This window comes from Pleurodeles waltl, chromosome 4_2 (genome assembly GCF_031143425.1).
Source record: "Pleurodeles waltl isolate 20211129_DDA chromosome 4_2, aPleWal1.hap1.20221129, whole genome shotgun sequence".
NCBI classification, from domain to species: Eukaryota; Metazoa; Chordata; class Amphibia; order Caudata; family Salamandridae; genus Pleurodeles; species Pleurodeles waltl.
The window spans coordinates 333,796,097-333,809,923 of record NC_090443.1 but is presented as its reverse complement, the minus strand read 5'-3'; the positions used below and the strand labels follow the sequence as shown (position 1 = coordinate 333,809,923).

Here is a 13,827-nt window from a genome sequence, read left to right as displayed (position 1 = left end):
TGAAGCACAAGAAACATGTACAGCACATGCATCAACAGCCCACGCTCTTTTTTTCCCCCTCCGTCTCTCACACACACACTCACGCAGTACTAGATGTCTAAGGTGTAAGCTTATAACAGGCGTCAGTGGTGCAAGCTTCCCTCACAGAAACAAGGAACAGGTCCAGCAGAAGAGCAAGATAACGTGCATTCATGTAACGCATACACGCATATACTCACACACACACACACACACACACACACACACACACAGAGTATAACCCACTTAACAAGCATGCTTCTCTCACATACGGTTCGAGCAGCAGCAGTGCAATCTTCCCACACTGAATGGTCAACAACTGTGCAAGCCTCAGAAAGGATGCAGACATAGCACAGTGAACAGTGCAAGGGTCCCACGCCCCACAAAATGCAGACATGGTTATAGCACAGTGAACAGTGCTAGGATCCGAAGCCCCTCAAAATGCAGACACATGCATAACACAAAGAACAGTGAAAGGGTTCTACGCCCCCCAAAATGCAGACATAGGTATAACACAGGGAACAGTGCAAGGGTTCTACGCCCCCACAAAACGCAGTCATATGCATAACACAAAAGGTTCTACGCCCCACAAAATGTAAACATAGGCATAACACAGAACAGTGCAAGAGTCCTACGCCCCACTGAATGCAGCCAGCAGACGTGCAAACGTCCTTCACAAACAATTGGACATATGCAGTGCACGATTCTCTTACACATGGAAATAGGTGCATAGGGCACGCAGCAGCAGTGCAAAGCACAAACATAGAGGAATATAAGCAAAGCAAGCTTCCCGTAAAAAGCACAACCTCTGCAGTAGCCATGCTTGTTTCCCAAAAAGTGGTAATGCGGCACACTCTTTTGGCAAGAGTCTAAACTGGCTACATTCATTATGGTGAGGGTCCTCTCAGTAGCCATTCAAGCACAGCAATGGAAACCATCTTTCTCGGGAGTAAGCATGTGTTATGGATCTAGCTACTCATAGCTGAGGGTCTATTTCTCGAAAGATGTTTGAAAGCACCACTGTGCCAAAATGTACCAAAGGAGCGAGATTTGCACGTTTAAGGTCTTTTGTGGTACCCCCACAGCACAAGTACGTATAATCTGCATAAATAATATGTGTATGCCATGTAGACACTAGTAGTGAAGCTTTCAGGGCAGAAAGAGCTTTATTCATAAAAGAAACAGAAGACTTCAGTCAGCTGGAAGTAGAGGGTCCGGCGCCCCTTGGAAGGCTCCTTTACTGACATCTCAGGCAGGGGTGTGTGTAAGTAGTAAAGCGTGCCAACATAAGGGTTATAATGCTGAACAAGTGTGAAACCATACCATGAGAAAACAGAGAAAATGGTTTTGTGAAGACAGAACACAGAAATACCGAGGGATGCGAGGGGAGAGATAGCCGGATAAAGGGACAGAGAAACAAAGGGACAGACGTCAGTAAATACAAAAGGAGAGGGATGAGAGAGAGAGAGAGAGAAAGAAACAAGAGTGACGTGAAAGTTGGGAGTGTGGAGGCAGGAGATTATAGAATAAACAATGTAAGAGCTGGGGACATTCAAACATGAAGCAGGGCACAGAGGGGGAGGCGGTAGACCAACTCTAGTCTGGATGCAGTTGCAAGCTTATCCTGGTGCGTGTCCACTACCCTCATGTCAACGGGACACAAACAAAATGGAAGCAACGCCTTCTAAGAGAGCTCAGCAAAAAGGAACTGAGGGAGCATCTTCTGGCATGGTGGGGTTCTAAGAGGGTTCTACCACAGGTATTTCTGGACAAAGCAAGTCAAGAAGCACTGGGCCATGCTGGTGGACGATCCCGCAGCATAGAACTGATGGAGCTGTAGAGTATGGGCCCACCGACTCGGGACTGTAGTCCACAAGAATTCTCCTGCACAGAGCCATGGCTAGGGGGGGCCTTCGGCATGGGCAGCGCACTCGTCCTCCGTCTTATGCACCATCACCTCTTCCGGGTGCACCTCGTGGTCCGGTTCCACCTCCACGTCAATGTCATCGTTCTGAGAAGCAAGCAAAATGGAGAGAATGAGCAGGTAACCAGGGGAAGAGGCACTGAAGAGAGGCAGGTGGCTTGCGAAATGCAGACAGAGGTGGGGGTCAAACACGGTGACAGAGGGCAGCCAGAGAAGCTGATTAAGCCGACCGAGGGGGAATGTACTGGCGAGACAAGCTGCTGAAGAAGTGATATCAAATGAGCGAAGTTTGAAAAACCGGAAGATGGGGGGGTGTGTGTGTGTGTGTGTGTGTGTGTGTGTGTGTGTGAGGGGGGGGGGTGGGTGTGTGTGTGTGTGTGTGTGTGTGAGGGGGGGGTGTGTGTGTGTGTGTCAGAATAAAAGCAGTTATCGAGGGTAGCAAAAGAAGCAAAGAAATGTGAAAATGTGTAATCAGAAGAGGCATTTTTAGGGTAGTGTTACACACATATCTATACCTTGCCATTTTTAACAGAAAACAAAACTGCACTGGGGACCTGCCCTGTAGTCGGTCTCCTCCAAACTGTATGTACCAGTCAATGATGGAAGGTACTGGTATGAACTTGTTTATCCTCGCATTTTTCTCCTACATGTGAGAGCAGTCTCAGGTACCAGCTTATTTGTAACAAGATTTGAGCAGCTTCAACCATACACGCAAAACATCATAACACTTCAAAAGTAGGCCGCGCAGCATTTACACACTTCTATCTATCCATTAATCCATACATCAGAATCTAATGCTAAAACACGGGTTCCACTCCTTTTCACTTCGAATAATGTATAGGTGCTGCGATATAACCTAAGAGCCTAGTTATGGTCCTCATATATAGGACAAAAACACTCCCTTATGTGGGCCGCACAGCAAATGTACATTCTTCCATCCATGAAACAGCATGATCCTCATCCACAAATGCAGGTAACACTTTTCTTAGCATTATCAAGTGCTGTATCAATACTGCTATAGGATAATATACTCAAATCCGAGGGAACCGCAAACAGTTATAATGGTAATACAAAGTTAGGAGCGGTTATAAAGGTAATACAAAGTTGGGCTTTTATTTTAACATAATCTACCTCTGCCTTCTCTAAACTTACATACTTTACGTAAATGTATTTAAGTTACTAAAGATTCCACGTTGAGTTTTATATATTTCGATTCATGCACAAATAGACGTTTGCACATGGATCATGATTCTGAGTTTAGCACCAATGACCACACTCCACAATTTTCTACTGACAGTTTTCACCAAGGAAAACCTGGTAAAATCTATCAAGGGAAAATGCTCACAAAAATGCCAAACCTGTAGTAATTGTGTTGTAAACCACAGATTTCAGTTTAGGCCGCGTTCTGAAGTGAAAAATTCAGGACAGGAGGTAATTAGGTCACGGATTACATTTTCCACCACAAAGTAGTAGTAATTCCCGCCCAAATTCCGCACAACTTGGAATCCGGTCCTTTTGGGACATGAATGTGTCTTGCATAGAATACAGGCATGCTCTCCTGTCCAGAGAGGACAAATTGTATGTAAAACTGGCATCCAGACGTTTTTTGTGCCCAGTTAACATGCTGGGGTTTAGGCTTGTCTATGGTAATGACAAGTTCCAGTCCTGGTTCTTTGACATAAGGGGGGCATCAAGTGTGCCCTTTATCAACATGGGGCTATTGTCAATGACCTGTGTTGTTAATTTGATCCGATTTTTATGAATTAGTAGTCCTGAACAGATTTGTTCCTGACAGTCTCACTCAGGAAAAATGTCTGCTTGAGTGCGAGTACGAATGCTTGGACCAGTGAGATCCATTTCGGATGCCCTTAGATTGGCACGGCACAAGATGAAAGGTAGCACAGTTTGCACAGACAGTGGAAATGTACTGCTGCATTTCTGTGACTGGTGGGTGGAAACCCAAGTACTGAAGTGCGTGAGGCTGGATATAGGGCTACTCTTAGAACACCTACACAGACCTGCTAGCAAGGGACTGCGGATTCGATTTTCCTGAGCTCTGCCATTTGATGGATGGTAGGGAGAGGGGGAGAGCCGGGGGAGAGCCCGTAGACTCAGTTCTTCAAAGTGGTGAAGTACCTAGGCAGGGCCTGCCACTATGTCTGTCCTGCATGTATTTTAAGAAAAGGCAATGACAGACAGATACACAGCCGTCACTCTTCATAGTGCCCATAATCTGAAATACTCCTGCATGGGGCCAGCCTAATCACCACCTACTTTGAGAGCCATCATTATGCATAAAAGATGTGTTTGAACTACAGCCAAAAAATTACATTTGTTAAGAAATACCATTCCCAAGCTGAAACCTGTTCCAGGACCAAAGAGAGGAGATCCACATCTTTTCTCTGGAAAATGCATTTACATGTGTTGCCCCAAACTTCCCACTTTCTTCCAGTTCAAATTTCTTCTTGACAAAGAGAAAGAGTATGCCACAGAGTACTCGAAGAACTGCTGTGTGACCAGGAGCTGGTGTCTGTGTAATAGCCAGACTCCCAGAGGTGAGGAAACATTGCCTAAAGTCTGTGCAGCTTGGAGAAGAAATTGAGGATGTGCCTAGATAACTGCCTGCCTGTTGAGAGAGTGAAAGAGAGTGCCTGTCTCTGCAGGAGGAAAGACTGTCAAGTGGAAGAGGACCATGTTTTCCTGACGTATGGAGCACACACGACACTGACAAACAAAAAGTGAATTAGGAGAGACCTATGCTACAAAAGTGTTCCTTTGGTCTCTCTACACAGCTCCAGAGTGTGAAATATCCAGAAGTACCCCACTATCAATGGGAGTGATGCTGGTGCAGATCCGAATTTGGAGGGGTCTCCCGGTATGTAGTGAACTGTGTAAAGAAGTCATCCGTGAAAACCTTGTGATCTCTGGCACACCTGCACAAAGGAGTGGTACTGCTACTACCCAGCATTGGGTACACGCAGTGTTTCTTCCTCAAAAATACAAAATAAAAAACCCTCATTACAATGTGGCAATCGATAATTGTTTATTGCTTATTCACAGAACCATAAAACAGCATTTAAAATTGCATGTACAAATCACATTAATTAATGCAATGCATTTATAAATATTATTTGAGGGACATTAGAAATTCTGCCCTTATGGAAGAGCCGCCCTTGGCTAGTGCAGTTTCTAATGTGGCAGCAGAATACTGCAGTCCAGGAACTTTGGCAAAAAGTACCTACACCATAAATGTAAACATTTTTCAAACCAAGGAATCCATTGGATAGTCACATACCATTCAAGCCTCAATTTATCTTCAAAATTGTGTAGAAATTGCCCATTTTTTCTTTTTAAACTTCAGTAATGGTGACAACTTCCAAGCAGCCTGCCCATGCTGGATCTGTGATAATGGGTCCCCAGATGTCCTTAGAGAGAAGACCTGGCATATATAGGTTTGTTCTAATCAGATCGCGTTTTTCCGACCAATGTGCTTAAAAACATGGTTTGTCACTGTTTTCATATATTGGGTCTGGGGATAGCTCTGCCTTAATTGCTTGGCATGTTAGAAGCTGCCCCCTCCCCAGTAGAACGAGTCTAGTTTGCCCCAGCTAAGATGCACGTGCTTGTAAGAAAAGAGGTTGGCTTTGGGTATTTGTGAGTGACTGAAACTCTCCCATTGCATCTCCAACAGCAAACAAATTTCCAGAGATTCACTTTGTGCAGTGATTCCCCCCACAATCCGTTTCAGTGGTTTTCATGGTTGTTGAGAGCCAGAGCCTGTGCTGGGAGCTCACCTTCAGGTTCTGCTCAGAAAAATGCCGGACGCCAGTGCTCAAGAAGGTTAGGGTTCTGACATAGCGAGCCTTCCATGAAAGCTAGACAACGCCCATACTTAAATGGTTCCGGAACCCACAAGTTTGGAAGGTACACCGCGGAAAGCAGGGGTTGTGCAGGATTCCTCTTTTTTTTTTATCCCCTTGGCCAGTGACATGCTAAGAGAGATCGAAGGGCCCCAGCATTCATTGGTGTGCGCCTACTAATCTGTCATTATGCCCACAACTACCTGCTGCAAGCCAGGGCAGGCGAGACCTGTGTGTTGGCTAAACAAAATCAGCTTACTGTAAACAAAACGGGGATCCAAACAAGTGATGACAAAAGAACTAGTGGCCAGCAAACTGAAGCCACTATTCAATCTGGTAGGGTGGATTACCCTCTGGGTAACTTCTTGGCCTTTTTCCTAAAACGTTTTCCAGCCTGAAAAGCCTCCAAAGTGAATGTAAGTCAGGAGCCACATTTGGCTTAAATACAGAGCTCCCCAGGTTGGTAGAAATATTTTCGGACCATGAGAGTATAACTGGGGCAGATAGCAGCATCCCGTGGTATCTGCAAAATACAGATCAATCGGACGGGAGCTGGAGGAAATCTTCCAAGCAAAAGTTGGTAATACTCCAGTATGAGACACATGTATCAACTTTCAAAACATCGAGTGAAAAATATACAAAAAAAAAAATGTGTTTTTGGCACTTGATGTTAAAACCAGAAAAACAGGTGACCTACTTTGGAAGATGAAACACTACATTTCATTTCCAATGTCAAACTACATCTGTACTGCTTAGGACAGGAACGAGGGCCATAAATGACAAAAGTTGAAAACAGAAATGGAAGGTGGTGTAGGAAAAAGATACAGTAAAACTATGTTACAAACAGTAAACAAATCAAAAGGAGAAGGGCTTGCGCGACAAGGGTGTACAGTCTCACATTTATTACAATTTTAAAAAAAACAAAAAAACTGTTAAAAAAATAATAACTCTACCCCCAACCCCCAAAAAAACCCAGTTCCAGTGCACAGTACCCCAAAGGACGAGCCACAAGAGCATGAAGCATCTCTGGAACGTTCTGAGAGACAGGGCCGGACAGAGACCAGATGGGAAGAACATGGAGGGCGGGAAGCATCCCTTCCTGAGAATGTGAATAGGAGGACAGCGAAGGTGTTGGAAACTTAGACAACCATGTGTGCCCTGCAAAATGGGAGCCATAATATTGGTACACCCCAGCCAGTATACAAGTCTGCAGGTAAACAGCCTTAGTGTTGATGACAAATTAGTTTCAAAAGGTGTTGAAAGAATACTCTTCTTCCAGTTTTTTGCCCTCAATCCCAAATGTCTCCATCCAATTTCATCCATGATGAGTCTCCCCCTGCTTCATCCTTACACCCTTCACTATTTTTACCCCTTTTAATCTTCTCTATGTCAGAAAGAGGACTTGGGGCTTTTTAAAATATTTCCTCCAGTGTATGTATGTATTGTTATTTATATAGCACAAACTTTGCTTGAAACGAACAGTGCACCACCATACATTGGTTTGGGATTAGGATCCAGGTCTCAAAGTCGACAGCACAATTTTTATTTAACTATTTGGTAATAGTATGACGGCAACATAAAAATACACAAAACCCGAAAACTTAGGAGGGCAAAGTAGATGACTGAGGAGAACCAGAGATTTGGATTGGGTTGCGAGGATATGAACAAAAGGTGGTGGAGGAGAAGGAGAGTATTGATTACTCAGTATGGCTATGGATAAGAGACGCCCGAGGGGAAATAGTATTGATCAAGCAGTGCTGCTATGGCTAAGAGGTGGCTGAGAAGAAAGAGGGTATTGATCAAGCAGTGCTGCTATGGCTAAGAGATGGTTTAGGAAAAGGGGTGTATTGATCAAGCAGCAGTGCTATGTATAAGATGTAGACGAGGAGTTCGAGGATATTGATTAAGCAGTGCAGTTCTAGTCAGAAAAGGTTACCGAGAAGGGGAAGGATAATTATTTTTTCAAGTGGTGGTGATATGGACAGAGAAGAAGCAAGAATGAAGGGGCAATAAGAAAGGAAACTATTCCAGAGACACAGGACGAGTAGAGTCCTTGATTGAAGGGGCAGCGAAGGAGATGCGGAAAGATGGATGTTGTTTGACAGGTTGTTCTGAGGGCTGGAGATACGGCAAGGTAGCAACGGCGTGCATGCAGACACTACTGACTTGCAAAGTTTTTTCTCAATGCACAAATCCTAAGGCAAAAAATCCAGGCGGTGAGAAAGAAGAGCTGGAACAGAAAGGTTTTGAGACTGTTCCAGATCTCAGTTGATTATTACACAGGTGCATGACAAAGGTCAGGCTCTTCCTATTAGGAACAAGGTATGTACCATGCAGAGATCAGCAGGGATTAAACCGAAGGTAGAAGCACAGCATCAGCAAAACAGAGGTTATGTGTTTATACACACCTTTGGACTTTGTCCTGAAATAGGCGGCGTGACGGGCAGCAGGTAGGGGTGTGTACATGGAAGTAAGACTCACCCAGAGTCAGATGCCACTTGGCAGGGAAAAAAAGCTTTAACACCTTGGGCTTGACAGGAGGACGAGCTCTGTCCCAGACCACTGGCTTGTCATGTGTGTCTGACCCCTTCATTGGCCCTACCGGCCATTTCACAGGCACCAGGTTGCCAGACCATGCTCCAAACACTGCACTTACAATGCCCACTCCGAGGGCCGCCTCAGAATAATTCGGGGTATGCATTCACTTCAGGAAGACTGACCTATGTGTATCCCATGTGCCTTTACCATCCGAACCGCCTTAAACTAAGAATGCCCGTTTCATTGTGGCTGCTGTTTGATTCACAATGTGCAACTTCATAGCCGCTCTAAAGTCCTCGTTTCAGCATACTCCTTTTACATCACCATAGCACTGCAATGTCTGCACTATATCGAAATAGTAACTACATCGCAAAGTGTACATTTAATCATTTGTTTTTGGGCCGGGTTAAAAATAAATTAATTTAAATTTTATTAAACGATACGTTCGTTTAAATATAATAAATGAAATAAATAAAGAAATGTGTTTCGTGGCGTGTCTTCTCACCTAAATACACTAATTACAAATGCATAGAGTAAATTAAAAATTGTTTTTTTTACAAAATACGTGTATGTTAAGAGAAACTTACTGAATAATCTTAAAAATAAAGAGATAAAACAAAGGTAAAGGTCGAATAATTAATCCAAATGAATTAAAATTAAATACCTTAATAAAAATTAAAAGGTTGGGGGCGTGGCCCAATCGGCGACCAAGATTACCGCATGGCATTCAAGCTCCGGGACGAGCCCAGCCATCCATCACTCAATCCCCCACATGCTGCCCATGATTAAGTGAAGGGACCCCCCCCCTCACTTTACAAATACGTCCCCGGGCCCGCGCTGCTTTGGGATCTGCCCCGACGTGGCCCGACACGGCCCGTGGAGGTCTCGCAACGACAGGAGCTGGGGCGTGAGCGCGTTCAACTTGGTTCAGCCGAGTGAATTCCGCCTCCGAGTGGTGAAGATGCAACTCTCATCGTGCGGCCCGGTCTCTGTCACCAAAGACAAGGAGGGAGAGTGCGGTCTGGGGAGATGCACCTTGAAGCCCATTATACACTGACGGGCCTGCCCCGGGGTACAGCGCTGATCTGGCCACATTCGCGCCGAGACTCTGCCTGCCAGACAGCACCTCCGAGTAGGTAGCTCATTAACCCTCTGCCTTAATGGCCTAGGCTGTGCTTACTGCTGCGTACTGCCGGATTGCCTGCAGTACAATAGTGTGGCCTACGTGCCCATGGATCCTACTGGGCGCTGCCATACGGGCGGTCGCTAGTCAACTCTGTGACTGCAGGCCTAACCACCACAAGCCACATTTACACCTGCTACCAGATGGCGCGCGCAGGCTATGGCTGAGACCACGCTGAGGCCTACCTGACCACAGTAACTACGACCACCCTGCCCGTGGTACCTCCCCTCCACCACCATTGAGGCTGTGTCCCCCTTGGGACTGTTTAGCTGATGCCTGCGATGGGGCGCAGTTACCCAAAACAGAAGAAGCTCTTTTTCAATCCCTCGAGGACACCGCAGTGGCTCCAATCCTTCTCAGACACTGAGGAGGCCTCGCACAATGACGATGGAGCCTCCACCATCATGGCTGAGAACCGTGCCGGATCCCAATCTATAGATGCCCGTTTCAACACTATTTTTAGTCTTCTAGACCTCTTGGGTTAAGGCCTTGACCGCCCGCGATGGGGCAGTACGCAGGATCTCTGAGATTGAAGATGAAGCCACTGATGTCCAGAAGCATAGACAAGGTAGAGGGCATGCTTAAATCTGCGATGGCCAAAAACGAAGATTTGCCGCAATAATTTATGGATTATAGGGATCACCGAATCCACAACATTGGGCGCTCAGATGTGTAAGGCGAGAACTTACTGAACTCTTCGGCAGGCAAATCTTTACGAGACTTATTGTAGTTGAACACGCTCATAAATCACTTAGCCTGCGTCTTTCTTATCCAGGGATTCGCCAGGTGTTGCTTCTTCTAGTGCGGGTGGGCGGGGTCGCTTTTGCTCTGTTTTTCTCTGTTTAGTGCACGATTGATGTATCATTTAACATCACCACAACACTGCGTTCCACACACCACATTACCCCACTTAACAGTACACGAACACCCAGCCTTAAAGCCGTCAGGGACTTGATCTCCCGTGTATTACCTGGAACATCCGAGGCATAAACAACCCCAGAAAAGAGAAGCCAGTTTCTCTCCTACTTAAATAGACATGGTGCCAAACTGGTGTTTCTTCAAAAGACGCATCTCTCCTCGCGAGACGACTGTCCATACGCAGCTTTGTGGGGCTCAAATAGTTTCTTTGCCCATTGCAGTTCCTATTCCCAGGGGGTCTGCATTTTAATTCACAAGTGTATCCCCCTTTGTATATCAGGACTGCATGGCTGATGCAGATGGCAGATACCAACTTGTTTCTGGCACTTTGGCCAATAAAGCAGCATAGCTTATCAATATCTATGCACCCAATATTAATGCCTCAGAATTCTATCACAATGTCTCCGCTCTGATGGTGCGCTCGCAGGCAGATTTAATCGTGATTGTGTGTGTGTGTGTTTGGGGGGGGGGGGGGGAGAGAGACTTTAATTTTGCATGGCAATCTACTCTGGATTCCACTAGCACTGCAGCTGACACCAATCCCCCATTCCTTAGGAGCTCTTAATGATCTTCTGGACGCTTTCCAGCTTGAGGATGCTTTGACCACACCAAAGACTACAGATTTTACTTGTCCACTCATGATGTCTGTACCTGTATTGACCACTGGTATGTGTTTCGGGTGGGGTGGGGGGGCTCTCCCTTGACTAACAGATATAACACAAACATTCCATACTCTTTCAGATCATGCCCCTGTTAAGGCCACGTTGCATATCCCATACCAAGGCCATGCAGCATGGCAATGGGGTTTTTCAGAAAATGCACTGCACGATGCTGTATTCAAATCGGTACTCCCGAGAGGCCATCAATTAATATTTTGCAGTCAACACTGGCTCAGTAGATAAGCACTCCACACTCTGGGAGGCCTTCAAGGTATATACACGGCGTCAGCATTTTCAAACATGCAGGGGTTCGTTGGAGCATTTGAAGAGACATGTCTACAGTGGAGAGGGAGTTGTGTGATATAAATTTGGCCACAATGGACATTTCACAACCCACCCAACTACACAGCCGCTACAAGCTACTGCTGGAGTTCTGGGGCTTGGTGAAATGAGAGGTTGCCTACATGGGCAAATATGCCAGGGCTCATCAATATGAGGCAGAGGAGAGACTGAGCCGTACACTGAAGTGTCTCTTCTGGCCTAACTCTCATGCTATGTAAAGCGCCTTCTCATGGGTGATGGCACGATCGCCATGGACAATGCTGACATCACCCCGACATTCCAAACCTACAGTCAGCACTATATATGCCCCGTGCGACGGGGAGGAGCCAAGATGGCGACCGAGTCGGACACCTAACGAGGACCTCCGAATCGGACCTGAAGAAATAATCCTGCAAGGCACTCCTGAAAAGGGAGATTGATCTCTGGCGGTGTGCACCCGGCCCCCGGGTGGCATACGGATCAGCGGGGCTGCTTGAGCCCGCATGGGAGCAGGAGCCGATCGAGGTGCCGGAGCGGAGGCGCGGCCACGGAGCCGCGAAATGGCTGCGCCCTGGAGGCCTGAGCCTCTGTTGAAAGAAAAGAACACCCTGGAGCGGTGGAGGTAAGGGGCCGGGGGCCCTTGGAGTGGGGGAGGGGGCCTCGGGGGTCGAGGCCTGAGCACCGGGGTGGCTTCTCCCCTCACCGCTGCGTCTCCCCTCCTCCCCCCCCTCTTCCCCTTAGTCAGCCGAACGGAGCGGCGAGAGCCGGCGGACTTCACTGCAAGGGGCGGACCGCCCCAACGAACCAAACAACAAGGGGGCACGGCGGGATGATGGTGATGCGTCCGGGCACTGCAGTCGGCCCGGACGCTAGGAAATTTTAAGGGAACCACACAGGAGGCAAAAACCAGAGCCTCGTGGACGCTCACCTGATCCAAGGGTGAAGTGCCCAAACACAGCGGGGGACAGGCCCCCCCCCCCCACCACTGGAGGCTGCTTCCCCCCATCCCCCCAGGGTCACGGGGACAACAGGGCGAAAAGAAGGCAATGGGGGAAACACTGTAAACTGATAAAAAACAGCCGAGGGGGGTAGCCCAACTAGGAGGCTCCCCTTCCCCCTCCTCCCCCCTGCACAATCGCCCTAGTCAGATTTTCCTGCGCTGCACGGGCTGGGGCCTGCAGATGCGCGGGGGAGATATAGGTGGAGGAATATTGCGGACACCAGGATCGCCTTGACCCCCCACCATCCCTCCCCCCTCTGGGGGCTCGGCTCAGGGTAGACACCCTGAAGGGCACCTGCACTCACCCCAGGACCGGAACGCCCAACTAGCAGCACCAAGGTCCCCCACCAACAGCAATACTTGACCCAGCACAAGCCTCTACAGATAGAATAGACAAAGAGGGACCAGAAGCAGGACATAGGGGCCTCAACAAGGCATACCACGTCGAAAGGAGGATTGGAACTCCCGGGGCGCTTCGCCGCTCTAGAAACGCATAATCTAACTGTTTCCTGGCTGCGGGAATTACATAAGAGGAACAACAATGGCCGGGAAATCCAAGTCAGCAAAAAACCGCGCCCGGCCCGTCGCCCAATGACTAGCAGCAAATCCTAACCTTGCAATCACTGGAGAGTACACTCCAATCCCACTCTGTACAGTTCGAAAAAGTGCTACAGGCAATCATGGACACTAAATCCTCACTAGAACTAAAAATAGACACAGTATCACAAGATCTAAACCTACTCAGAGTGGATCATCGGAACTTGACAGAGAGGGTGAAAACAACTGAGGATACTCTGAGCAAGACGAGCCCCATGGTCTCGGACAACCAGAAACAAATACAGCACCTGGACGCAGAGGTGAAGATCCTATGGAGGCACGCCAAAGAAGCAGAAAGCAGATCCCGGCGCAATAATATTTGCTTCGTGGGGAACCCTGAGCACCCACCAGAACAGAACTCGGAACTAACCATAGAGCAGTGGCTAATTAAAGAAGTCTTAAAGAAGCGGGTCCCCTTCGAAGTTCTTCTCTGTCGAACGAGTGTACAGAATCCCGGGTAGACCACCACTACCGGGTCAACCTCCTAGACCATTAATAGTGAGGCTCCTGAATTATAGAGACCGAGACCTGATACTGCAGCAATTTTGCAGCAAAGGCCCATTCCGGCAGGAGAGCTCAGTGGTCCATGCTTACCCAGACTTCACTCAAGAAGTACAGAAACAACGGAACTCCTACATGAAAATCCGGGAACACAACATCAAATATGCTCTTCTCTTCCCTGCCAAATTGAGGGTGATCTCAGAAGAACGTATCCATATGTTCACATCCCCCGAAGATGCCTGGACCTGGATGCATGCTAAAGGCATAGCACTGTCTAATGAAGGAGCGAATGAAGAGGAGGAATGGAT

The 13,827-nt window shown here is 47.4% G+C and overlaps 1 protein-coding gene across 2 annotated transcripts in view; it reads right to left on the bottom strand.

Moving 5' to 3' along the window:
* Positions 1-1,159: 1,159 nt before the first annotated feature.
* The window catches only part of KCTD17 (potassium channel tetramerization domain containing 17), a 36,067-nt gene continuing 23,399 nt past the window's right edge, over positions 1,160-13,827 (bottom strand). For both annotated transcript variants that reach the window (XM_069231359.1, XM_069231358.1), the window contains exon 6: positions 1,160-2,029. In XM_069231359.1, coding sequence (XP_069087460.1) covers positions 1,919-2,029 — 111 coding nt within the window. In that variant the 3' untranslated portion in view covers positions 1,160-1,918. The remainder of the gene's footprint in view (positions 2,030-13,827) is intronic.